Source organism: Camelina sativa, chromosome 14 (genome assembly GCF_030686135.1).
Source record: "Camelina sativa cultivar CO46 ecotype springtype chromosome 14, ASM3068613v1".
In the NCBI taxonomy this organism is placed as follows: Eukaryota; Viridiplantae; Streptophyta; class Magnoliopsida; order Brassicales; family Brassicaceae; genus Camelina; species Camelina sativa.
The window spans coordinates 10,505,275-10,531,086 of record NC_141893.1 but is presented as its reverse complement, the minus strand read 5'-3'; the positions used below and the strand labels follow the sequence as shown (position 1 = coordinate 10,531,086).

At 35.0% G+C, this 25,812-nt stretch overlaps 5 protein-coding genes and 1 pseudogene across 8 annotated transcripts; 1 reads left to right on the top strand and 5 right to left on the bottom strand.

Moving 5' to 3' along the window:
* Window positions 1–655: 655 nt before the first annotated feature.
* Window positions 656–2,798, bottom strand: LOC109128665 (4-substituted benzoates-glutamate ligase GH3.12-like; annotated as a pseudogene).
* Window positions 2,799–6,532: 3,734 nt separating this feature from the next.
* On the bottom strand, window positions 6,533–9,636 carry LOC104743479 (zinc finger BED domain-containing protein RICESLEEPER 3-like). Its single transcript, XM_087485986.1, has 7 exons — window positions 9,573–9,636; window positions 8,063–8,514; window positions 7,786–7,975; window positions 7,618–7,728; window positions 7,394–7,560; window positions 7,104–7,240; window positions 6,533–6,974 (listed from the first exon to the last, which is right to left on the bottom strand). Exons 1-7 carry the CDS (start codon window positions 9,634–9,636, stop codon window positions 6,533–6,535), a joined length of 1,563 nt encoding a protein of 520 aa, XP_087342112.1.
* A 3,200-nt stretch (window positions 9,637–12,836) lies between these two features.
* On the bottom strand, window positions 12,837–14,110 carry LOC104741033 (uncharacterized protein At4g22758-like). Its single transcript, XM_010461794.3, has 2 exons — window positions 13,311–14,110; window positions 12,837–13,218 (listed from the first exon to the last, which is right to left on the bottom strand). Exons 1-2 carry the CDS (start codon window positions 13,537–13,539, stop codon window positions 13,016–13,018), a joined length of 432 nt encoding a protein of 143 aa, XP_010460096.1. The 5' UTR covers window positions 13,540–14,110; the 3' UTR covers window positions 12,837–13,015.
* Window positions 14,111–15,461: 1,351 nt separating this feature from the next.
* LOC104741031 (protein C2-DOMAIN ABA-RELATED 8) lies at window positions 15,462–16,755 on the top strand. The gene is made up of 3 exons (XM_010461793.3): window positions 15,462–15,852; window positions 16,069–16,164; window positions 16,329–16,755. The coding sequence occupies exons 1-3, from the start codon at window positions 15,742–15,744 to the stop codon at window positions 16,617–16,619; spliced, it is 498 nt and encodes a 165-aa protein (XP_010460095.1). The 5' UTR covers window positions 15,462–15,741; the 3' UTR covers window positions 16,620–16,755.
* A 121-nt stretch (window positions 16,756–16,876) lies between these two features.
* LOC104743477 (MLP-like protein 31) lies at window positions 16,877–20,952 on the bottom strand. 3 transcript variants are annotated; one of them, XM_019235668.2, is made up of 6 exons: window positions 20,234–20,490; window positions 19,741–20,014; window positions 18,751–18,760; window positions 17,643–17,841; window positions 17,430–17,554; window positions 16,877–17,335 (listed from the first exon to the last, which is right to left on the bottom strand). In XM_019235668.2, exons 1-6 carry the CDS (start codon window positions 20,445–20,447, stop codon window positions 17,183–17,185), a joined length of 975 nt encoding a protein of 324 aa, XP_019091213.2. In that variant the 5' UTR covers window positions 20,448–20,490; the 3' UTR covers window positions 16,877–17,182. The 3 variants fall into 3 exon arrangements, with proteins under 3 accessions (XP_019091213.2, XP_087339877.1, XP_019091220.1); XM_087483751.1 differs by lacking the exons at window positions 16,877–17,335; window positions 17,430–17,554; window positions 17,643–17,841; window positions 18,751–18,760 and adding an exon at window positions 20,854–20,952 and having other exon boundaries at window positions 19,480–20,014; window positions 20,234–20,552; XM_019235675.2 differs by lacking the exons at window positions 16,877–17,335; window positions 17,430–17,554; window positions 17,643–17,841; window positions 18,751–18,760 and adding an exon at window positions 20,848–20,895 and having other exon boundaries at window positions 19,480–20,014; window positions 20,234–20,552.
* A 762-nt stretch (window positions 20,953–21,714) lies between these two features.
* On the bottom strand, window positions 21,715–25,640 carry LOC104741030 (MLP-like protein 31). Of its 2 annotated transcripts, XM_010461792.3 has the most exons (3): window positions 25,455–25,640; window positions 22,397–24,379; window positions 21,715–22,269 (listed from the first exon to the last, which is right to left on the bottom strand). In XM_010461792.3, the coding sequence occupies exons 2-3, from the start codon at window positions 22,602–22,604 to the stop codon at window positions 21,992–21,994; spliced, it is 486 nt and encodes a 161-aa protein (XP_010460094.1). In that variant the 5' UTR covers window positions 22,605–24,379; window positions 25,455–25,640; the 3' UTR covers window positions 21,715–21,991. The 2 variants fall into 2 exon arrangements, with proteins under 2 accessions (XP_010460094.1, XP_087339878.1); XM_087483752.1 differs by lacking the exon at window positions 25,455–25,640 and having other exon boundaries at window positions 21,715–22,271; window positions 22,398–22,671.
* Window positions 25,641–25,812: the final 172 nt, after the last annotated feature.

Genomic DNA, 25,812 nt, shown 5'->3' with positions numbered 1-25,812 from the left:
TCATTTGTTCAACCCGTTGTATTCACTACTTTTACATCCTACATAATACTATTACCTATCGACAAAAACTGAAAACACAAAATCTAGCATGCAAGATACGAAAGCCGTAACCACATGGTGATGGGCTAGTGGTTCCCATCTGGTTGGAAGAGTTGCCATGTTGGTCTAGGCCAGGGATCAATTCTCCTCAGATGCGGAATTGCTACTCATTTACTATGTGGCCACATAGATATAAGTCTTGCTTACGGCCCATTTGAATACCCGGAAAGAGGATATCCGTGGACTGCACTTTCCCCAGGGATTAATCTCGAGCCCCTCCATAGGCTGGAGATTTACCCTTGAGTTATCAAAAAAAAAAATACGAAAGCCGTAGACGGTTGCAAACGATCAACAAACAATAGAAACCGCATCACTTAACCTAATTGAGACTCTAGCTTTTTTTTTTTTTTTGGTATCCACCAATTGAAAGTCTAGTTAATAAACATTGTAGTATAATTTTAAAACCAAACAAAAATATGATTTAATTATAAAAATGATTCGAGATTTGCGTACGGACTACGGAACCACTCAGTAATATTTAAAACAGATTAAGAAAATCCAACAATTAAGAAAACTAATACGCAGCTAGCATAAGCACATGCATATTTATTGACAACTAACTAAGCAAAACATTATCTATCCAGTACCAAAGAATGTGGCTACCGCACTATTCTCTAATACCTTTAAGGCTTTTCCAGATTTGATGCACCTTGGAGTCTTGTATTGACCGATAGAAGCACCTTGTGAGATGAAGAAATCCATAAGAGAGTCAAATGTCCCATGACGCACCACCTTTATCTCCAGTGGTCCTACTGATTCTTCCTTGAACCGACAGATCTTGTAAACAATGTTAAATGAATCCTCCATTACTAATTAAACAACACTTCGAGAACGTCTCTTGTTTGAGGTTCATTTGCTTCTTGCTCTTTATTTTTTCTTCGTTTTTGTCTTTTACTTCCCAATAAACTACGTAGTGACCCGGACAGTGGAGTTTATCAGCATAGCTAGTGAAGTCTACTAGCATGAGATCTGATGAGTCAAGAGCGAGTTTTGCGCGATTAACCGCCTTAAACAGATCATCTTCGTTAGCTTTGTCCAATGTCAATGCTTAAAACCACGTTGTCTCTTCTTATCAACCTAAACTGAGGTGCTTTGTTGTAGAAACCAGTCACCAATAGAACATCTCCAATTCTTATTCTATACAAGCCTGAAGGAAATTATAAAAAGAGAGAAAAATAACTTTCTTCGATATCATAACATTAAAAAAAAATCATAGTTTTTGAAATCCATATATATTGTTTTACTATCTAGCTCAGCTGAGAAACTGGTGACCACAACTTCATAAGAACATCCGAGTTTCACATCCCCAAGGTCAACAACGTCATTTATATCTCCATCCACTGGTATGAACTCGAAGTAGGACACATTGGGCATGAAAGTGTATGATACATCATCAGGCTTGCACATAGGATTGAGATTTAACCCGAATTGAGTCTCCGAAGAAGCATAGATCGTTGAAATTAGAGGCAGCATATCATTAGAGTAATAGTTTAAGGTGGGCACATATTGAGCCATCGAACCTGTTACAATAGTTTCAATATATTTAGCTTTTGGCCAAAGTTTTGTGATTATACCTTTCCAACACTTTTGGTTGCAATTTCTTCAATGGTTTTTGAAATTTCAGGCTGAGCCCCACCAAGAACTATAGACACAGAATTTCGACAACCAATGTCCGTGATCCACTCGATGAGCTGTCCTGATCGGATGTTTGAACACAACTCCTCCCATGAATCTTCAAGAAACTTGATTGCTCGGACCATGACTGAAGCAAAGATAGAACCAATTCTTGTAACGTCATTTCTTTGAACCAGACCACAAAGCAAATGGCAGTAGAGATTCTGTTTGTAGTCTGGACATAATATAATAACTTCATCAGGACTGGTGTACGTGTAATACCAGTTCGATGGAAGGTTCTTGAAATAGTTGCTCTTTAAATAGCTACTGCTTGCGACTCGAGCAGGCAAGCCAGAAGGTGTGACGGATTCGAGTTAAGTGAAGTAAAACATCATCGCCTTTCCTTTCTCCACACCTTTCACATTACTAGACAGAACAAGAAACTAATGATTTTATTTATTTGTTATATGAGTAATTAATTTCATTCATGAGTTTCGTTTAGAAATTAGAACTATGGACTTACTTGCTTATAACGTGCATCCGAATATCATACATGAAGGTCAAGTTGTCTAAATATTTTTCATTCCATGGCATCATCTTTTGTGCTCCCCCTGAAGTACCCGTACTACAACCAACATTTTAGAATTAGAGCATGATCTTTTCACATTTGGAATTTGCAAAACAATAATATAATATTTTTATAACATGCAAACGTAAAACAAACAATAATGATCTTAGTTAATTCTTACATATACGAAAGAAACAAAGAAAACCTCTTGTTTCTTACCTTAGTACGAAGCCGGTGATAGGTCGGGCCGAAATGACATTCGAGGGCTCTCCATTGGCAACACGTTCGATATACAGTATGGCTTAACATCTTCATAAGTCACCACCTGTACATTCTTCTTGAATATCTCTTTATCAAATCTCCCATGGAAAAAGCGCTGGAGGTATCTTGTGTTTGCGTTTAGTGTGAGTATCTCCTCCAATATATTGTCTTGTATCTGCTTTACATTTGATGTTAAATCCTCCAGCACTTTCAGTTTATGAACTGGTTTTTCGGTGAGATCAGCGATTATACTCATAGTTGGTTACCTCGAATTCACCTGAAATTAAGAACTGTACACTTGTTGTTGGGCTAAGCTTGAAGAAGAAGAAAGCGGTTTAAGAGAAAAGGAAAACTCTAATCCATTTAGGAATAGTTTTATTTAGGAGATATCTAAATAAGTTAGTTTACCTGTTTTGGATTAGGAAATTGTGTTCTAGTTCTCTCTATATAAAGAGTTGCCAAAGTGTGGCATACCTTCAAGAGAGATTTGAGAGAAAGAGTTTGAGAAAAAGAGATTATGAAGCTTCTGTTTTGAGTTATTTTCATAAGTTAATAAAAGAAGTGCTTTTATAAATCATAATCTTAGTATTCAAACTTTCTAGATTTGGTATCAGAGCTTCGTTGAAATCGATCCACAAGTTCCAGCAAACAAACCAAAAGAAGGAGGTCCATCATCGACTCAATGTCCAATGTTGAACACCACAAATTACACCGTCTGGACTATGAGAATGAACTCTCTGCTTCATGTGCACAAAGTCCGGGAAACAATTGATCTGGGTTTCACCGACGAAGAGAAAAACGATTTAGCTCGAGCTTTCCTGTTTCAATCCATTCCAGAAGCACTAATTCTCCAAGTCGGCAATCAAGTTACTGCAAAAGGTGTCTAGGATGCAATAAAAGCAAGGAATCTTGGGGCAGATCGGGTACGAGAAGCAAGGTTACAAACACTTCTGGCTGAATTCGACAGATTAAAGATGAAAGAAAGCGATACAATTGATGAATTTGTTGGTAAACTTTCTGAAATTGCCACAAAATCAGCATCATTGGGAGAAACCATTGAAGAAACAAAAATTGTCAGAAATTTCTTAAAATTCAACCAAGGAAAAAATACATACATATAATTGCATCTCTTGAGCAAGTCCTTGATCTAAAAACAACAACGTCTGAAGATATTGTTGGGAGATTAAAGACTTATGAAGAACGAGTATTCGAAGAGGAAGATTCACAGGATAGTCAGAGCAAACTTATGTATGTAGTAGACTCAGCTCCACATCCACAGTTGCAAGAGTTTTCTTACGAAGGTGGTAGAGGTAGAGGCTCAAGCCATGGTAGAGGAAGAGGACGAGGAAGATATGGTTACCAACAGCGAGATAAATCGAAGATTACCTGCTATCGTTGCGACAAGGTTAGACATTATGCATCAACCTGTCCGGATCGCCTCCTAAAGCTGATCAAACCACAAGAAACACTGGAAAAGGAAGAAGATGACACACATGAGGCTGAATCTCTAATGGTCCACGAGGTGGTGTTTCTTAATGAAAGGCATGTTAAACCAAAAGACTTTGAAGATTGCTCAGACAATGTTTGGTATTTAGACAACGATGCTAGTAATCATATGACAGGAAATAAGAAGTGGTTTCACAAAATTGATCTGATGGTCACAGGAAAGGTACGCTTTGGTGATGATTCGCACATTGACATAAAAGGGAAAGGGTCTATTCTGTTTGTAACCAAAGGAGGAGAAAGAAAAATACTTGCAGATGTCTACTACATACATGATCTCAAGAGCAATATCATAAGTTTAGGACAAGACACTGAATCCGGCTGCGATGTCCGGATGAAAGAAGATTACCTCACTATACATGATCGAGATGGAAACCTATTGATAAGGGCAAATCGTGGAAGAAACAGGCTGTACAAGGTAACAATAGAGGTTGAATATACAAAGTGTCTACAAGTTATGGCATCAAGTGACTCAAATCTGTGGCATGCTCGTTTGGGGCATATTAATCTTGAAACCATAAAACAAATGGCAATGAAGGAACTAGTTATTGGAATACCGAATGTGTCAAAGGAGAAAGAAACATGTACATCTTGTTTATTCGGAAAGCAAGCAAGACAAGCATTCCCAAAAGCGACTTCTTATCGAGCGACACAAGTTTTGGAACTCATTCATGGAGATCTTTGTGGACCAATCTCACCTTCTACAGCTGCGCACAAAAGGTACATATTTGTATTGTTTGATGATCACTCTCGCTACATATGGTCAATACTTTTGAAGGAGAAGAATGAAGCATTTGAAAAATTCAAAGGATTCAAGGCGTTAGTAGAACAAGAATTCGGAGTTACTATCAAGAACTTCAGAACATATAGAAGAGGAGAGTTTACATTTCCAAAGTTTTTGTGAAAAGGAAGGCATTCACAGGCAGCTAACCGCACCCTACACACCGCAACAAAATGGTGTTGTTGAAAGACAAAACAAAACACTGTTAGAGATGACTTAGAGCATCTTAAAACATATGAGCATGCCAAATTATCTGTGGGGTGAAGCTGTGAGACATGCGACCTATACCATTAACAAAGTGGGGACAAGAGCTTTGAACAATCTCACACCGTATGAGAGCTTCAAAAATCGGAAACCAAAATAGATTATCTATGAGTATTTGGTTGTATTGGTTATGCAAAAACCGAAGCTCCACATCTGAAAAAACTTGATGACAGGTCGAGAATGCTTGTGTATCTCGGAGCAGAGCCTGGCTCGAAAGCATATCGCCTTCTAAATCCTGCAAACCGAAGAATCATAGTAAGCAGAGATGTAGTTTTTGATGAACACAAGAGATGGAAGTGGAATAATCCAGGAGAAATTTCTGAAGAATCTGGGATGTTCACCATTAGTTACAGCGATTTTGGTAACAATGGAATCAGAGGAAGTGAGGTCACTAACGAAACAGATGAAAACAGAGAAAATGAAGGAAATAGTGATATCAGTGGTGAGTAAGAACCAGCTAATGAATCTGAGACTGAGGAAGAACAAGATGTCGTAGGAGAACAAGAACAGTTGCAACCGGTGTTAAGAAAGTCATAAAGACAGACTAAGAGACCAGGCTATCTAAGTGATTATGTGCTCTTAGCAGAGATAGAAGTAGCCCTGGGCATTTGGGTGACCTGATCGGGTTCAGGTCAGATATTTCGGATTAAGGGGTCCTAGACCCATTCGGGTATTTCTAATATTCGGGTCGGATTTCGGATAAACACCCATCGGGTATACGATCTCAATCCGAAATTAAGTAAACCAAACTCAAATTCAATCAATAAACCTATCAATAACCATAAACAGAAAGAGAGCAATGTTCAAAATTCAAACCATAATCTCGTTCAAACAACCACATAACAATACTGTTAAACAAACAAATCCATGTCTTAATAAACCAAGTACTAAACGAGAGAGACAACAAAGTAAACCAAAATTAAAAAACCAAGTACTAGCCGATAGTTCTTGTAGAACTGTCACCGATTGTAAAACCAAAACAACAAAACACCTTGTAGCTTCAAGTAGTCGAGACCTTAATCTTCAATGCAGAACTCTGGAAACAAAAGAATTGGATGAGCTAACATAAACTATAAGAGAGGCAAAAACAAAAAATAACAAGATTTAGTGATATACAAACGTTTTTCAAGTCGATCTTCATATTCTACTTCTGCCAGAATTTGAGCATTGGTAAGAACTTTTGATTCAATTGCAATGTCTTGTTTCATCCACTGCTCAGTACACATCAAAACCTCAACCATATAGGGACTTAGGCAACTTCTACATGGTTCTATTATCCTACAACTTGTGCTAAAAGCACTTTCAGATGCTACAGATGACACTTGCATAACAAAGACATCACGAGCCATTTGTGATAAAATAGGGTACTTACCACAATTGACTTTCCACCAAGATAGAACATCATACTCAGTCCCCATCATCACATTTGGATTCTCAACAGCCTATTTCAGGTATGTAGTCAACTCATCTTTTGTTACTTGAACTCCAATCTCATTTAAAGCTGCTTTGTACCTTTTATCAATTGTGAAAAGACGAGGAACACTATCTGCTTCACTCACATCTGGCTGAGATGACTGAAAAGGCTGAGACTGAGATGACTGAGATGACTGAGACGGCTGAGAAGGCTGAGATTTAGCATACCGATCACTATACTCCTTGAACATATCAACCAGAAGATTGTAAACCTTGTCATACATCTCTTTATATGTTGGAGTCTCTTCACTATACAACTTGGCAAAACAAATCTTAGCAAAATATAGCTTCTTACTAGGATCAAATACTGTTGCTATTATCAACATCATATTGATATTATTAATCTCATCCCAGTACTTATCAAACTTCTTATACATTTCTTCAGCCTTTATCTTCAACTCAGAATCATAACTAGAACATAGCAGGTCAAGATTGGTTGATATGTTGACAATCTCTCAATAACACTTATGAGAATTCAGTCTAGTAGAAGCCGAGACAATCAATGTTGAGTTGTAAAAAATCTCTTAAAACTTGTCTAACCTTTCAACTGCACGCCAATCATTGAAGCTAGGAGGTCCAACTCTCTTTTTTCCATTATCAATCTCCAAGAAATGATCATTGTATAGCTTGTCTTCTGTCTCCATCTTATCAAATGCTAACTTGTACTTAATTGCCCTCTACAACATCAAATAAGTCGAATTCCACGTAGTCTTAACATCTAAAGGCAAACTATCCCTTGTCATCCTAACATAATCTATCTTCTGGTCAAATGCGTTTTGCCTATTTGTGCGGGATCTAAAATAAGAGATAGCATTTCTGATTGCAAGTACATTCTCAGAAACTTCAGTCAACCCATCTCTCACTATCAAATTAATGATATGACCAGCACATCTCACATGCATAAACTCTCCTTTCATAACTAAAGACTCATCAGAAACGAGAGAGAAAGCAGTCTCAAACTTACTCAAAGCATTTGTATTTGCCGTTGCATTGTCCACTGTAATAAAGAAAACCTTCTCTATACCTCAATCAGCTAAACAATCAAGAAGAGTACCTGAAATTGTCTTCCTTTTGTGGTCTGTCACATACTTGAATCCTATTATAAGCTTCTTTAGTCGCCAATACTGATCAATGTAATGTGTTGTTATGACCATATAACTTGCACCTGTGATTAGCAATCGATTTTAAGATAAGATTAGAATAGATAAGTGAACTCAAAAACGAGCCATTTGTGAGTAAAAAGAAGGATAATTGACATTATCTGTGACATCACTAACCCATATATCTATTGTGAGTGAGACTCTTTGTTTGTTAGCAATGAACCACTTTCTCATTGTCGATTTTCTCTGAATAAACATCTCAACAATGTCCCTTGTGGCAGTCCTTCTGGAGTGTGGTTTATATAGATTCATCTGCATCCATGAACATATAGAAACATATTAGTATCATTACAATAAAATCCAGACAAAAAAAGGAAAGAAAAAAAAAGAACACTATACCTTGCTACAGAAGTGTCTCCAAGCCATACATTCAATGAAAGATAATGGCAACTCCCCTATCACAAGCATCTCATTGGATGCTTCTCTGAAAACAATCTCTCGAACTTTGGCATTTTGCAGATTTCCATCCTTATTAATGACCTGTTGACTCAACTTTGGATCTTTTCCTTCTAGCCACGCCTTGTGCTCTTTACAGACTTCAAGATGATTCCACAAATTTTTAGTCCCTGACTTTGATGGACACTTGTATTCTCTCTTGCAATAGTGGCAGGTACATATATTGCGGTTATTTGGTAGCCTTGTGAAATGAACCCATACACCTGACCTTGGAGTGATTTGCCTCAGAGTTTTTGGTTGTTCATCTCCATCTTTATGATTTTGTTTTCTTTTTCCCCATTGATTTGCTTCTGGAGTCTGAAACCCTTCTCCTTGGTCATCAAACTCAAATCCATCTGCATCATTATCTCAATCATGTTGATGTGGAGATGATGAATCCATCTGCTAATTGTAAAAAAAATAAATAAAATAAGTTAGTGAAAGAAAACACCATGTCACCATCGATCATTGATCACACAAAACAAATGCTCACACAAACAAGATCACTATCGATCACACATCAAAGACCACCATCGATCACACAAACAAGACCACCATTGATCACACAAACAAAACCCATTGATCACAAAAACAAAAACCATCGATCACACATGAAACATGAAGCTAAACTAAAACAGAACCCAATCAAATGATCAAACTAAAATAATACAAGACATGAAGCTAAACTAAAACAGAAACCAATCATGCTTTACTCAACAATACAAGACAAAAACACATAGAATTTCAAATAAGTCATGAAGCTAAAACCAATTCTGGGTGCAGAACACAGTTCGGATTCAAATGGGAAGGAACAACATTGAGAAAATTTTGATATGCTTAATTTGGAGATTTGCAAATCAATCAATCGAACAAACAAATCTAAAAACCCACAGAAATTGATACAAGATACAACAAAAATTGAAACAGAGTAGAACTCGCAAACAAAAATGATACATGATACAACAAAAACAATCACCTGTGAATGTCTCCGTGATGTCTCAGACGGAGGAGATGAGTAGCAGTTTAGGTTTTCCAGCTTGAAGAATAGGGATTTAATCCGAATAAATAGTGTTTATAGATCGAGTAACGGGAAAACGAACCGGTGGTGAGAGGTAAAAGCAACAAATCAAAAAGGTTTTTGGAAATAGAGATAATAGGCTATGGTCATAGGGTTATATCTGTGGGTTCGTATATCATCGGGTTTTGATCGGATTTATTTCAGATTTCGGATAAAATCCGATCGGGTTCGGGTCCGAATTTCAGAAATCCTAAATCCATTCGGGTTTTTCTTCTTTCGGATACAGGTTCAGTTCGGGTTTTTCAGATCGGGTTCGAGGTTCGGGTTTCGGGTCCAGGTATTTTGCCAAGGGCTAGATAGAAAGAGAAAATCTTCTATTAACAATCAATGAAGAACCATGGGATTTCAGAGAAGCAAGTGAGTTAAAGGTGTGGAGAGATGCTTGTGAAGAAGAAATCATGTCTATATCAAAGAACAAGACATGGAGCTTAGTTGAATTACCCTTTGGTGTCAAACCAATTGGTTTGAAATGGGTGTTTAAACTGAAGCGCAACTTGGATAATAGCATAAATAAATACAAAGCAAGGCTTGTGGCTAAGGGCTATGTACAAAGGCATGGGATAGACTTTGATGAAGTCTTTGCTCCGATAGCCCGTATTGAAACAATTTGGTTCATCATCGCCTTAGCAGCATCAAATGGATGGGAAGTTCATCATCTAGATGTGAAAACTGCGTTTCTCCATAGAGAACTGAAAGAAGATGTCTATGTTACTCAACCTGAAGGGTTTGTGATCAAAGACAGTGAAGAAAAGGTTTAAACTACACAAAGCACTCTATGGACTTAAACAAGCTCCTCGGGCTTGGAACATTAATTTAAACACAATTCTCTCTGAGCTGGATTTCGAGAGATGTTCTAAGGAGCCGTCTTTGTACAAGAAACGAAACAAGGAACATCTTCTTATTGTGGCAGTATATGTGGATGATTTACTTGTCACCGGTTCTAGCTTGGATTTGATACTTGATTTCAAGGAAGGCATGACAAAGAAATTTGAGATGAGTGATCTAGGAAGACTTACATACTATCTTGGTATTGAAGTAGTCCAAGAAAAGGATGGAATCATATTAAAGCAAGAAAAATATGCAAAGAAGATCTTACAAGAAGCTGGAATGAGTGAGTGTAACCCAGTTCTTGTGCCGATGGAACCTGGTTTGGAGCTCTCTAAGACTCAAGATCCAAAACGCATTGACGAACAGAGTTATAGAAGAGTCATTGGGTGTCTTAGATACTTACTACATACTCGGCTAGATCTTTCATTTTCTGTTGGGATATTAAGTCGGTATTTGGTGGAGACAAGAGAATCACATGGCGTTGCACTAAAACAGATTCTAAGGTATCTTCAAGGTACGTCTTCTCATGGACTTCACTTTAAGCAAGGAGCTCAATCGGGTTTGATAGGCTATTGTGATAGTAGCCATAATGTTGATATTGATGATGGGAAAAGTATGGTTGGACATGTTTTCTATTTCAATGAGTGTCCAATTACACGGTGTTCTCAAAAACAACAAGTGGTGGCACTATCCTCATGTGAAGCTGAATTCATGGCCACAACAGAGGCAGCTAAACAAGCTATTTGGCTTCAAAATCTCTTTGCTGAAATCATTGGAACAGAATGTGAGAAGGTGACGATACGAGTTGATAACAAATCTGCAATTGCACTAACAAAATATCCAGTTTTCCATGGCCGTAGCAAGCACATCCACCGAAGGTATCACTTCATCCACGAGTGTGTTGAGAATGGTCAAGTTGAAGTTATACATGTTCCTGGAACTGAACAAAGAGCTGACATCTTAACCAAGGCGCTTGATAAAAACAAGCTCAAAGAAATGAGGAATCACATTGGAGTTTACAACACATCGGAAAAGGATTTCAAGCTTAAGAGGGAGATTGTTGGGCTAAGCTTGAAGAAGAAGAAAGCGGTTTAAGAGAAAAGGAAAACTCTAATCCATTTAGGAATAGTTCTATTTAGGAAATATCTAAATAAGTTAGTTTACCTATTTTGGATTAGGAAATTGTGTTCTAGTTCTCTCTATATAAAGAATTGCCAAAATATGGTTTACCTTCAAAAGAGATTTGAGATAAAGAGTTCGAGAAAGAGAGATTGTGAAGCTTCTGTTTTGAGTTATTTTCATAAGTTAATAAAAAAGGTGCTTTTATAAATCATAATCTTAGTATTCAAACTTTCTAGACTTGCTTCTATAAGTAGAGCAAGGAAAAACTGATATTTAATAAATCACGGAAGCACCTAAACTTAGTAAGTTTGATTACACACTTCAGAAATATATCGGTAAATGTGTGAAACGATTTTTGGATAGATCTTAAGCTTCCAAAAGATTCTTCATGTTTGTACCTTAATTAAGAACTTGAGATATTCTAATATATGCTTGACAGAGTTAGATTTCTGAAAAATATGTATATGGGCTCAACTTCCTCGGATCTTCCGAATCACATGCATAGCATATCAGTAAAGTTACTAATTTTGTCTGAAACTTACAAATCACATGCATCCATATCAGTAAATTATGAAAAAAAAATACTTTCGAGTGTATTATGAGTAATACATGTTTCATTACTATTTTGATCCGTCTCTTATAAGCCCTAGTTTGAGTATATTAGTCTAAAGCATTGTATTTGAGGCATTTATGGTTTGTTAAGCTTAGTTGGATACTTGGATTCAGTTCTTCTTTAAATCTTTTAGTTAACTTCGACATTCATCTTTTTATATTCATTTCTATTAATTTCTTCCGAATACCTACGTCAAAAAATGAATGGGTTAGTTGTTCGTTCACGAACTCGTCATTAATTTGCCGCAACCCTACAACATCTTTTCTTATATGTGTTGGTCGATCGTCTAGGCATACATATATTTTCAAAACTAACATTTATGAAACGTTAAAGAAAAAGAGATACGTGGATAGTTTAATTTGAGAAGATAAATTTTGGATCCTTTGGAGTAAATGCCCCATGAGGTTTTCAAGGGTTAATGATCGACTTCTCACGCAATCTACCGACTAAATCTGATAATGTATTCATTCAGATGTAAGGTCACATCCGACTTCAATATATTGGCTAATATAGATAGTTTCACTTTCTATCTATGTAACCAATATGTGATTTTAATTTTTATACTCTAAAAGTATATGTAGTTGTAAATTTGTATTAGAAGAAGATAAACCGGATACATCATGTTTATGACTTTGTATGCAAATTGTAATATAGACTTTACTTAACAATTCAATAATTCATTACTATAAAATAAAAAGTAGTTGATTGGTAAACTCCAAGAGATACATTATTAACTAACTGGCTAACAGATAATATAGAAAAACAGTGAACATATCGATAGAAATCAAAATCGCTTTTATTATCTCGTCTCAATAACCAATAAAGTTACTCCAACAACAATTCCACAGATTGCGCCTACATCAAAGTTGTGATTTCCTTGTTAAAATTCTGATTTTGTTTTTCTTGTTGTCTCTGAACCACACACTTTGCATAATCAAATATACTAAAAAAACGAAATGAAATTTTCACATTTCTGTTAATCAAAATTTGAAAAAAAAAAAACTAATTTTTGCATAATACACATTTGAAACACAAAATACCAAAAGAACTTGAAACTTTTGTTTATTTCCTGAAAGCAACTTCATCATAAGAAACAAAACAAATCATAAGTTCAAACATGACAAAAACCAAAAAAAAAAAAAAAAAAAAAAAAACACAGAACCAATCTGAGTTGAGAGAGCACACACATTCAAAAGAGAGAGAGAGAGAGAGAGAGCTAATGAGTTGAGACTTTAAGACTAAAAGACTTGTTAATCCAAGCCTTAAAGCTTCTTCCACCAGCTCCTCCTTTTCTAGCTCCATTAATCGGAAAATTCGATCTTCCATTGTCTCCTTCCACCTTCTTCTCCTCCTCTGGTTTCTTACACAACATAAAGTTCCTCACTCCCAACGACCCTATTGCCTCCCATGGAAGCAAAGCTACACCAAAACATAAAATAAAATAAAACCAAACTTATAATAATAATCACAAACCCTAGAAACGAAAACAGAGTAAACTGAGAAATCATCACCTCCAGGTCCAACCAATGGACAATAGAGAACAAAATCTTTGAAATCAGAAGCAAGAATCGGCAAACGACCTTCTTTAGCGTAACATTTCAAAGCAGTATCAATCACAGATGCGACGAGATCACCTTCATTAGCAACGAACCTGATCGGACCAGCACTACCAAGAAACGTAACGCTGATCAAGATTCTGTTTCCTTTAACGATCTGACTCTTCTTCTTGTAAAGCAACATCCTTTTTCTTTTATTATATATAAAAAAAAAAACAAGATCTACTACAACAAAGGATGAATGAATGATGATGATGATGGGTCACGGGTCGAGGCCGATGCAACGGTAGTACCAGCCTTCTTTGCAAGAACCGAATGAGAAAACAGAGTCTGTAGAGATGTAAAAGCTCTCCCTTTTTGTGGAAAGGGTGAGCCTAGGATTATCACCGTTCGTATTAGTTTCCACCATTCACAAACGCCACCGGAGATAATAATAATAATAAAGATGAAAAAAACTTTCCGACGAGAATTTGGGTTATCTCTTCGGTAGCTAAAGGTGGAAACTTTAAGGAGGATGAGGAAGAAGATGAAGAAAAGGGGAAACAAAAATTGAATTTTTGATTTTGATTAGAATAGGTGCGTAGAGAGAGGTATTTAAATCAAGATTTGGTGTTTAGGGTTCTTTTTGTTAAATCTTAAAACTTTTTTGGCGAAAATTGGAGATTTTTGGAATTGTGTGTACGGGTTTTTGTTATGTTTTCCGTGTTTTAAGAATGTGAGATAAGTGTTTGTCAAAAAAAAAAAAAATGTGAGATAAGTTCATTCTGTTGCAATGTATACACGAAATAAATGTGATATGTTCGAAATTTTCGGAGGAAAAAATCAAAATAATACCAATAATTATAAATATGTAAATATTCCAAACAGAATATTTTCTTTAGATTCAATCTGAATTTTCTAACTTCTTTTATTAAAAAAAAAAATCAAAATTCCAAATCATTTGCTAAAACTGAATTTTTTTTACAACCATGATTTGTTAATTAGAATTTTTTTGATGAAAAGGGGAAAATTCATCAACCAATAAAATTTAAATCAACATTTCGAAAGACTACTTTTGTTGCTGCAAAATTTTATCCAGACTGAAGAAAATTATGACGGTTTATATATTTGCTTGCATTATTTAAGATTGACTTTGAACTTAAAAACAATAGACCACAGTTTGTCTTGCGATCGACGACAAAGACCCAACTTTCTCTAATGTATATTTCTTGATTTTAGGGGTCGTAGCTCCAAAATAAAATAGTTTTATGGTAACACATATATATATATATAAGATATCATATATATATGTGAAAGAACTTGTATATGTGAATTACTGAATTGAATAACAAAAAGGTTCAATCCGTTATATTTATAGTATTGAATCAGTTTTATGAAGAAATATTATATATATACACATATTAGAGGTTTAGTACATTTCTTTGTTTAGAAGTGAATTTACATGTCGTAAATCTTAAATCATTATTTGTATATGTGTCTTAAATCTACTGGATGGTCTATAAAAAAAAGGTAATCCATATCTCATTCTTATTTTTCAAAAGGGATCCAACTTCTGTTCGTTAATTTTCACTTATTCATAGTGAATAAAATCCATACAAATTAGTGTTAATGAATATGAGGTTTAATCCATGATATATATAGTGAACGGATTTTTGAAGGATTATCCATACATATTTATGCTTAAACAAATCAATTTATTTTTGTTAATGAATATGAGGTGAATTTTTCTTTTTCTCAATTCTTAGATATATATGTGTCATAAATTATTGGCCGGTTTACTCAAACAAATTCATGTGTCTTTATCTACATTTCTAAAATAGAAAAAAAAAAAGAGAGAGTTACATTTGTGATATCTATAGTGAATAAATTTTATGATGGGTCTATATAAAAATTAGTAGTAATTATTATAAGACAGGTTTTGATAAACAATATCATAATCAAATTTCCTTTGTCTAGGTCTCAATGTATTTATGTCATAAAATCATTGGGTGGTCTATATTTTAAATGATTCCTTGTATATTCATTTATTTATCTTCAGAAGGACACGAGGTGATCAATCCTTGACATCTAAATATTTATACTGACTATAGTTAAAGAAGTAATATCATAGACTTACTGGTTGGTTGGCCTACATTGTAAAAAAAAACTTCACAAATCTTTTACCATACAATGATACAAGTGTTGGCATGTCTTGCTTTGATAAATCCAAATGCATAAAAAGGATTCTCAGAAGATGCTTACGTAGACAAAAAGCCAAGAGACTTTCTTAAAGATATTAAACAAACATCATTCATTCTGTTGAACTATTCTTATGCAACTCGTTCTCTTCTGATAATCAAAGTACAAGACACAAGACAAAGAGGCAAGTGAATTTGTCGGAGGAGACATGGAGAATCTGATTGGACTTCTTAGAATCAGAGTGAGAAGAGGGATTAATCTTGTTAGTCGTGACTCTAATTCTAGCGACCCTTTCGTCGTCATAACCATGGGTTCTCAGGTATCTCTTATGTTCTCTGTTTTATTTTTCTTTTTTGGGTTGTAGAGATCGTGTTTTGATCATTCATCCAATCATCCGAGATAAGATCGATTAGCCCATTTATTACTCTGTAGATTACAATTTCTAAAAAATGGAACCTTAAGAAGATTTGGGATATTACTCTGTTTGTGATGGTAATGGAGACTTTTATTGATGATTTCAATCAATTTGCTTCAGAGACTAAAGACTCGTGGTGTGGAAAATAGCTGCAACCCTGAGTGGAACGATGAATTGACGCTTGGAATCAATGATCCTAATCAACATGTGAATCTCGTGAGTTTAGTTCTTAATTTTCTTGAAATTAAATATATATGCTTATTTAGTTAATTTGTTGTTAGGATTCTTGATCTTAAAGAAGGAGTATTTTGCTTTTGTTTATTTGAGGTTTTGGTGAAGTGATTATGTTTCTGATTGTTTTCTGTTATGTTTCCTTGTAGGAAGTGTATGATAAGGATACGTTCACCTCGCATGACACGATGGGAGATGCGGAGATAGACATCAGGCCTTTTTTTGAGGCTCAAGGAACTGATGTTCAAGACGTCTCTGATGGAACCGAGATCCGTAGAGTGAATCCGAGTGGAGACAACTGCTTAGCTGAAGAGAGCAGAATCATCATCAGTAATGGAAAGATTGTACAAGATATGATTCTCAAGCTGAGAAATGTAGAAAGCGGCGCGGTTGATATTCAAATCGAGTGGATTAATGTTCCTGGTTCAAGCGATCTTTGAAAGAGACATGTAAAGAGCAAGTTTCTTGAATTGTTTTTTATTGTAATAAGGCAGTGGCGATGATGTCAATATACTAATACCAAATGTTACAACTTTCATATGCGCTAACATAAAGTAAGAGTCTATTTATGCCTCAGACAAGAGGAGTTCTTTGAACTCTTTTGACATTGATCTAAAAAACTAGGGTAAGCCACACAACATATTATAAGAGAAGCTCATAGCACACACAACATGCATGTTGCAAAATTGCAACTTGATTATTATAACTTAAACATATATATTTGATAGTAATATGTTTAATACACACAACATATGATAAGAGAAGCTCATAGCCCACACAACATCCATGTTACAAAATTGCAAGATATATATATATATATATATATATATATATATATGTGATAGTAGTATATGTTTAATACACACAACATATTATAAGAGAAGCTCATAGCCCACACAATATCCATGTTGCATAATCGTAACTTGATTATATATAACTTAAACATATATGTGATAGTAACTCTGAATTGTTTATTTAAACAAGCAGAAGGAAAGTCCTCGATCTACTCCGTGGACAAGAGGTGTTCATCGATCTCTTTGGACATTGCTTCGAAGAATGGAAGCAAAGTCTCAGGATGAGGCACCTTCTCGTCAATCCTCTCATACTCCATGTGCCACTTAACCACACTTCCGGGCCCTGCTTGCTTTGGTGTTACCTGTTGACATATTTCAGAATATTTACTTAGATAATATAGATAACAAGAGAAATCTATCGAATACAATAAAAAATATATAGTTATCTAGTATTACTTGGAGTGTTAACAAGAAGGTCTTGTTTTCCTTCATCACATCTCCCTCTAAGACCCTGAATTTTATCAGATTCTTCTCTGGATCCAACGCTTCGATCCTTTCCTTTGCTACTTTTGGAACTCCATCTACACACAAAAGATTGTTATGTGGATTAAACGTTAAGATGAATATTTCTTATTCGAAGACTTATATGTATAAAAAAGTTGACATTACCATGAATGTAGTTCCACGAGACTATACTACCAACTTTGCCCCACTCTCCCTCGTGCAGCTCAACTCCCCCAATGAAGCCAGTAGCTTTGGGCACATGGTGCGGTCTTTTGACAAACATATGGTGGAACTTCTCCGCAGTAGATTTTATCTCAATATCTATCTCAAGCTCTCCAATCATCGATGCTGCCTTAGTCTCAGCCTCATTCTCTGGCTTAGTTGTCTCTGTCTCAGCCTCAGTCTCTGGCTTAGTCATCACTCCCTCTACCTCAGCCTCAGTCTCTACCTTAACCTCGGCCTTCGTCTCTGGATTAGTCGCTGGCTCTGCCATTTTTTTCTCCTGGTGCTTTGCTTTTCTAGTTCACTTATAGATGGTGTTAAGAAGGTGAATGAATCCCTCTAGAATTGGTTGCTCATTTTATAAAGAGGAAGAGAAATGAGAGTGGTTATATTTTTATTTACAGAGTGATTTAATTACTTCTTACTCCCCCAAGAAATTTAAGTAGTTTCATCTCACCCTGATATAGACACACTCTCCCATCGTATCACTAATGACATCTCAACCTAATAATAGAGACGCTCCTCATATGTATCATTAATAACGTAACTCAACCACTCTGTTGCATATCATCAGGCTCAAGATTCGCGTGGACGTTAAGAAATTACTCTCGCCTACTCTTTACAATTATCTCAAATTCTTTTTAATTAAAGGGTTCAATCAGAGTTATATTTTCCAATTTTTTTTGTTCGTGTTTAGTTTCTAATTTTCGTAACCAATGTAAAACAAAATTTACTATACAAGTTGGTTCAGATTTAATTACCATTAGTTTAGTTCAGACTTGGTTCTGATTCTTAGGAGTATAAACTGTATAATAAATAAAACTGTTTGAAACGAATGAAAACTATTTGGTTTCTAGATCGGATCAGTTTATTCTATCTGAATTGAATACTCTTAATAAACTTATCAAGCACACGTACGATCCATGCTGTGGTTCCTTATCAGCCTTAAGTTTTATGATTGCAGCCATTTATTGTTAGCCCAACTAATCTTCCACGATGTGACCACTTTCCTAAAATGTAATATGGTTCTACATATCAAATCAACAAGGACTATGTTTTCACTTCAACAAACATGGACACTTTCACTTTCTGAAACTTGAATGATATCGACTACCTTATAACGATATTTATGATGATGCAGTTGATATGGAAAAAATGACATGCTTTTTTTTTAGTCGCCAAATGACATGCATAGTTTATTTATTTATTTATTTTATTTCTTGAAAATTAGCATGCTTAATTTTCAGTGCTGAGTTTCCACCCTTTGAACAACGACATGCTAGGCTTTAAATTTTCTGTAATACTTTCCTGAGAAATAGCAGTATAGGAATGACCAATTCATTGAGATTTGAAAAAAGGTGGAATTTGGTTCCAAAAAGATAGAAATAACCTCTCCGCCGATATTGATTAACAAATAAAACATCGTTTAAATGATCAATATGTTTAAACGATGTTTTATTTGTTAATGCATTATTTATATGTTATCATGCCATAACATAACATACTATTTATAAAAAAATAGAGTGTATAACCAGCATATATCAGTAATATTCGAAAATGGTAAAATTAATCCATAAGTTCTACAGCTAGTAATCCCTAATTAATATCGAAATCGCTACTTATCAGTTAAATACAAAGACCCCACAAGAAGAAAAACACCAAGAAGAAATTGACAATGATTTAATTTTTCTAATTCATAAATAATGTGATGTTTCACTTAGTCACGCAACGTTAATTTTTTTTTAACATAGACGTAACGTTTTGTTTATATCGCTTGTGGTTTATTCAGTATATAATTCATATTAATATCATAATTTTGTAGTATGTCACATATCCATCATTCATATATTCTATTAGATCCAGCACTGCTTTAATATTTTATAACGTAACTAAAGGAGAAGTACTGAGAAGACAGGTCCAACTTATGAAAGAAGAAAGATAAATTTCGAATAAGTTTCTGGCTCGAAGAAGGTGTTGTGGCTTCTCTCTCTCTCTGTACCCTAGAGATAGACAACAAGACACGCACACAAAAAGCCTCTACTCCTCGGACAAGAGGTGCTCGTCGATCTCTTTGGACATTGATTCGAAGAACGGGAGCATATTCTCCGGGTGAGCAACGTTCTCGTTAATCTTCTCGTATTTCACGTGCCAGTTAACCACACTTCCAGGCCCTCCTTGCTTCGGAGTCACCTGGATCGTGAGATTGAAACTCTTGAACTCATTCATTAGATCACCTTCTATCACTCCGAACGTGATCAAATTCTTCTCCGGCTCCAATGCCTCGATCCTATCCTTGGCCATCTTTGGCTGTCCATCTAAGCAGAAACATATGTTTACCAATTATTTTTCTTTTTACTACTATTTCAATTTAAGTGTCGCCTCCTAAAAAATTTCAATAGTTATTTTTTTTTAACTAATGCAATATTGTCTAAAAAAAACAATTAATTGTATTCTGAAAGATAAATTTATAGAATATTTCTATGTTATAATAATATAAAACGACATTTTTTGTGTATTAATAACATTAGGTTTACCAATAACGTAGTTCCAAGTGACGATAGTGCCAACCTTTCCCCACTCTCCCTCATGAAGATCACATCCTTGGATATTGTTAGGCGTGGCTTTCGACATATGGTGTGGTCTTCCGGCGAGCATATGGTGGAACTTCCCCGCTGGAGCTCTAATCTCAACATCCAACACAAGCTCCCCGAACAGAGAGATCTCTGGCGGTCCCTTCACGGCTTCCATTATTTCTTTTGGTTTATGGAATTGCAATTATAGTGATGAGTGACTCCCTTACAAGATAGTAGACCCTTTTTATGGAAAAATGTGATCATGACTCATGAGCAACTGCTGAAACAAGACAAATGAGAAGATTTGACTTTTCACAGTAGATTAAACTGTCACGAGTGAATAAGTTTTCTATTATCCCACCTATCGTTCTATGACATCAACATTCATGACTAACAAACCTTTTTATTCATGCCGGAGAAAGTATATATTGATATATATTAGTATTAGAGTAATTAGGAGAAATGACCATTACAAAACAATATTTAACTTAATGACAGTGTAATATGTATTGTGAAGGTCTTGCATATAATTAACTAAATAATGAAGAAAATACTGTAGATATATTACACACAACCTCTACCATCTATTTTCGATGTGCTTTCCGAAATGTGATTTGGCACGCAGTATGTTTAAGTTAACAGAAAAAGTAGTGCTAGTTATCTGGTGGCACATTAGGTTTGAATATCCAACTACTACCACCATGATAAATTTATCGAATAATTAAATGGAAGTAGTTGATGGATCTTATTCACAAAATTAACAACAGTCATCAGCAAAAATTTAATTTATCTATATAGAATTAATTAGTCTAATGAATCGGTCGTTCATATGTCACATATGATATTAGACACTTATATATATACCTATATTATATGACAATCGTTTACTCATGAGAGAAAAATTCAGCTAGATTAGGATGGATATGAGCATATATAGGTCTATGACCAAAATATTTAAAATAGACCCTTCAATATATCTTAGTTTCCTAATCCTACCTTTAGTTACAATTCTTACGAAACCAAACGGCTCTATAGATTCATGGAAGATTTAGAGAAAACAAGTAAGTGATTTAATCACTTACGAGTGCTGTACGTTTGTTTCTCCATCGAAAAGTTTAGAGAAAATAAGTTAGTTTTTCGAGTTGGAAAAATATCAACGCCTTTGATAATAAGTAGCAATGAAATTGACCCTAGATTAATTGTTAACTATTCGTCAAATTTACTTTGCAAGCATTATACTGTTAAACATGAGAGTTGGAAAGTCGTGGAATACTTATAAAATTATAATGGTCCCCTAGGCAATAGAAGGAATTAAGGCCTTCTAGTTGATTACAACTATAAGATTCTTGTAGTACGTCTATAGTTGTGCGAATCGATTCAATAATATGTTTACACAGTGAGCAGATTCACCGGGTGAGCTACTGGCCTTCTCGTCAATCTTTTCATATCTAAAGTGAGATGGATATTACCGAACTTTTTAGATCTTGTACTTGTAAAAAGTTTGACGCTTTTTTTTTCTTAAAAAATAACATGCATATAGGTGAAACTTATAGCAACAGTGGTTACAGTTTGCAACTCAGTACAACTTCAAACGTACATAACACAAACTCTGCAATACTTGCAGACTAGATCTCTTCATAGAGAGAGCAAATTATTGAGACATCTTAGAATACACCCACAAACATAGATAGATAGATAGATAGATATCTGGCAAGTTCTCTAGACTTGGGACAAAAGCATTTTGTCAATGTCTTTGGCTGCCTTGATAAACAGTGTGAGCAGATCCTCCGGATGAGCCACCTTCTCGTCAATCCTCTCATATTCTAAGTGACACTTAACCACACTTCCAGGTCCTCTTAGATTTGGGGTTGCCTGGACAGTGATCAACAATCTCTTGAATCCTTTAATCATATCTCCATCTATTACCCTGAGCACTAACAGATTCTTCTCTTGATCCACTGCCTCGATCCTCTCCTTCGCCACCTTTGGCTGCCCATCTGCACCGAAAACGAAGGGTTAACCAATCAAATATTGTGCATATGTTTGTTTCAGAATTTTAATTATATAAATAAAATTTTGTCTTTTTGTCTTTTTTTTTTTTCGCCAATAAGCTTTTGTCTTTACCAATAGCATAGTTCCAGAAAATGATACTGCCAACTTTGCCAAACTCTCCCTCACGCACAGCACATCCCTGGATGTTGTCAGGAGTGGCTTTTGCAAGATCTTGTGGTGTTCCAGCGAGCATTTGGTGGAACTTCTTTGCCGAAGCTTTGATCTCAACATCTACCTCAAGCTCCCCTTCGAGAGAAGACTGACGCGTAGCTTGTGCCATTTTTTTTTAATACGGATGTGTTCCTTCTTTAGGTTTTAATGAGTGAGTCTTTGGAAATTCATAGCCACTTTTATATAAAAAAGGATGAGCAATTTGTGACTAGGCAAGAATATATACTGCAGTATTATTTACATAAAGTTTATTTTGTGGTGACCCATTTTTGTTCCCTGAGTTTAATTTTAATTGTTTCAAAATATGCCAATGTTCTTTTGAAAAATGTTGAACTATATATATATATATATACCTAATTGTTTTTCCTATTCTTGTATTACGTTCGTTCGTTTGGCTTTTGATGCATGTGTTTATGCTTACATATTATATTGTTATATGTTTATGCTCAGTCAGCACATAGTGATTTTTTCCAACATAAATTTTATGCTTATATGTTATATTATTATATTTATTCAAATCTTTCGATGCATGTTTATGCTTACATTTTTTTTCTGGTCAAAATTCTAGTAACAATTGTAATATTAATCGTTTAATTTTAATATATGAGTATTGTAAAAAAAAATAGTATTGTAATTAGTAAACACAAACACAATTAGCACATGATACGTCGTCATATTATCACATGATACGTCGTCATAAAAAAAAAAAGGAAATCCAAAAGCCTGTGGTCCTGAACGAAGACCACACATGGGGAACAAAAAGACGAGAGGAATAATGTCAATTTTCTCTTTTGGGAAATTCGATGGAACTCAGTTTTAGCTTGAGGAATATATATAAACGTTTACATAATTGATTCATCAACCATACAAATAGCTAGATATAGATGTAATATTATATAAGAGAGAATAAACTATATACAAAATTATCCAAATATATATAGTCATATATTTGAAAAATTCTATCATATTATCCAATAAATATATAGTTGTGTATTCTGCTACGAATGCAATGTATCTAGTAGGAGGAGGAACGTCGTCGTTTATTTTCTCGTATTCCCATGTCTACTTTGGCAATACGAACTCGATCATCTATAGGAACAACGGCAAGTGTTATCATATTATAGATCTCCAGCTCAACTTATACAGTTCCTGGATCGATTAGTTCGCAACAAACTCCTATCATTGGAGCTTGATTCGACCAAATTTACCGATTTGGGTTACAAATTTGGTTTGGCTCACGAGGATAAATCCTCCAACGTTTCAGACTTTATGTTTGATATTTTTCAGTCTTAATCTGCTAGCTATAATGGCAACCTCAATGGGGGTATATATTTTTGGGGCTCTTATAATTTAGAACTAATATAAAATGTACTTTTAGTTGATTAAGAACTTTGTGAAGCATAATTAAAAATTTTCCCTCCAATGGTGGGTTCTTATTTTGAGTTTCTTAAATTGATTTTTTTTTTTTTGAAATTAAAGAAATTAAAGTAGAATATGAAATTTTTGCATATTAAGATATATGTTTATAAAATTATTGCATTTCATAAAGTTTTAAACATTGAAAACATTAAAACACAATAAACAGAAGTACCATTGTTAACAGATTGTTAACACTTGATGCTATTTGTTAATATCTACATTGCAAAACACCATAACACAAGAGATAACGAATCAAGGACAGTACCGTACATTTATTGATTCACGAGTGACAAGAACAACACCATCCATTAGATTTCTGCTTATACGAAAAGTCTCTTCACCAACTTCTTTAACTGCTACACCATCTGCAAAATCCCCAACCTTGTCCAATATCACCCTCTCATCGTGATTAAGGGACAACGCCATTGCATTTGCATCAGCTGGTTCTACACCAATGATCTTCGCCTGCACAACCCAGAAGTCACAGTAAGAAACCGAAGCTACAAATCTAGACAACAAAAGGAACTCAATTTCTCAATGAAACTGTCAGATTTTGTCTCAGCTAGCTGTTAGTAACAAGAACAGAACCATGGTGACACAGCAAAAACAATCACAGTAAAAAAAAAAAGAGTACCTCGGGTTGATTACACATGAATCACCAATACTACAGTTGCTAATTGAAACATTATATCTGGATAGATTACACATGAATCACCAATTCTACAGTTGATAATTGAAACATTATATCTGGATAGAACAAAAGAAACTCAGCAAGTCCGATCCTGCATGAACCTCTGCACCAAGTCCATTTCTCCATCTTAGGAACCCTTCACTTACGATACCACCATTGGTCGCTGATCCTTGATAACAATGGATCGCAAAACTTACATTTAGTTTCAACATCTAGATACAAGGATCCTAAAATATCCAACATTATAGCATCTTAGAGAGTAAGATGCATCATTTTGTACACAATCAATCTTAGTAAAAGCTACAAACTTCATCAAAGATCATGGAAGGGCTTACTTCTGTATAAAGTTTTAGCTAGATTTGTCTCATTATGGTTCTGTAAATCTTAAAACTTTTAACATATGAAGCAACACTATATTCTCATACATCAAGTGCAGTACACGGCTTCTTCTGAGTTATTTCTATAGTCCATAGAGCGAGCAGAGAAGACTTTCAACTAATACAAATAAAAACGCATGTTCTCATACACATTTCCACAAACAATTGGTGTCCCCAATAAAATTTTCGAACTGATTGGCACTATAACTCGTATATAAGCTAGAAACCCGAAACTTAACTCATCTGCATTTGAAGAAACCTCATCAGACGCAGAACCCAACCAATGATCTGAGGAAAAAGATAAACTTTGAGAACCCAACCGATTAAATTAAAGAACCTTAAATTGAGAGAGGATCAAAAATTAAAGAACCCTAATTTGAGAGAGGATTAAATTAAACAATGATAGAGGATCAAAAATCAAATATCCCTAATTTGGGATCAAAAATCATACAACCCTAAATCGTTTACCTACTCGCGAAATCTCCTCCGCCGATTATATCTCCTCCATAGCCATCACCTTCGACCCCAACCTCCACTGATTCCATATCCATCGAGTGCATCTTCTTCCTTTGTCGATTCGCAACTTCTATGCGAGAGAAAGAGAGAGAGAGAGACAAAGAGAAAAAAAAAAAAAAAAAAATTGAACTCATCGATGATAAAAAAAAAATTTGCACTTCTATTATTTTCCTTGTTCAACAACAGCTTGACACGTAGCGCCTCTTAAATCAGATTTGAGTATACTAAATAAGAGGTTCTCTTATCATTTTTTCTTTTAATTGATTTATTTTTTTCCCACAAAACAGTAAGAACCCCTCTTAAAACCTCCCATT

What these genes read in the sequence shown, in the direction of transcription:
- LOC104743479 (XM_087485986.1), bottom strand. Translation starts at nt 9,636, where the DNA reads ATGATTTCTTCTTCACAAGCATCTCTCCACACCTTTAACTCACTTGCT. An exon ending in TGCTTCTCTGAAATCCCATG is followed by an intron (nt 8,515 to 9,572) that starts GTTCTTCATTGA and finishes ATAATGATGCAG; the next exon opens with ATGGATTTGAGTTTGATGAC. An exon ending in TGACTGAAGTTTCTGAGAAT is followed by an intron (nt 7,241 to 7,393) that starts GTACTTGCAATC and finishes TTGATGTTGTAG; the next exon opens with AGGGCAATTAAGTACAAGTT.
- LOC104741033 (XM_010461794.3), bottom strand. Translation starts at nt 13,539, where the DNA reads ATGTTGCTTTACAAGAAGAAGAGTCAGATCGTTAAAGGAAACAGAATC. An exon ending in TCCATTGGTTGGACCTGGAG is followed by an intron (nt 13,219 to 13,310) that starts GTGATGATTTCT and finishes GTTTTGGTGTAG; the next exon opens with CTTTGCTTCCATGGGAGGCA.
- LOC104741031 (XM_010461793.3), top strand. Translation starts at nt 15,742, where the DNA reads ATGGAGAATCTGATTGGACTTCTTAGAATCAGAGTGAGAAGAGGGATT. An exon ending in TCATAACCATGGGTTCTCAG is followed by an intron (nt 15,853 to 16,068) that starts GTATCTCTTATG and finishes AATTTGCTTCAG; the next exon opens with AGACTAAAGACTCGTGGTGT. An exon ending in CTAATCAACATGTGAATCTC is followed by an intron (nt 16,165 to 16,328) that starts GTGAGTTTAGTT and finishes GTTTCCTTGTAG; the next exon opens with GAAGTGTATGATAAGGATAC.
- LOC104743477 (XM_019235668.2), bottom strand. Translation starts at nt 20,447, where the DNA reads ATGGAAGCCGTGAAGGGACCGCCAGAGATCTCTCTGTTCGGGGAGCTT. An exon ending in CACTTGGAACTACGTTATTG is followed by an intron (nt 20,015 to 20,233) that starts GTAAACCTAATG and finishes GTTTCTGCTTAG; the next exon opens with ATGGACAGCCAAAGATGGCC. An exon ending in CCTTCTTGTTAACACTCCAA is followed by an intron (nt 17,336 to 17,429) that starts GTAATACTAGAT and finishes ATATGTCAACAG; the next exon opens with GTAACACCAAAGCAAGCAGG.
- LOC104741030 (XM_010461792.3), bottom strand. Translation starts at nt 22,604, where the DNA reads ATGGCACAAGCTACGCGTCAGTCTTCTCTCGAAGGGGAGCTTGAGGTA. An exon ending in TTTCTGGAACTATGCTATTG is followed by an intron (nt 22,270 to 22,396) that starts GTAAAGACAAAA and finishes TTTTCGGTGCAG; the next exon opens with ATGGGCAGCCAAAGGTGGCG.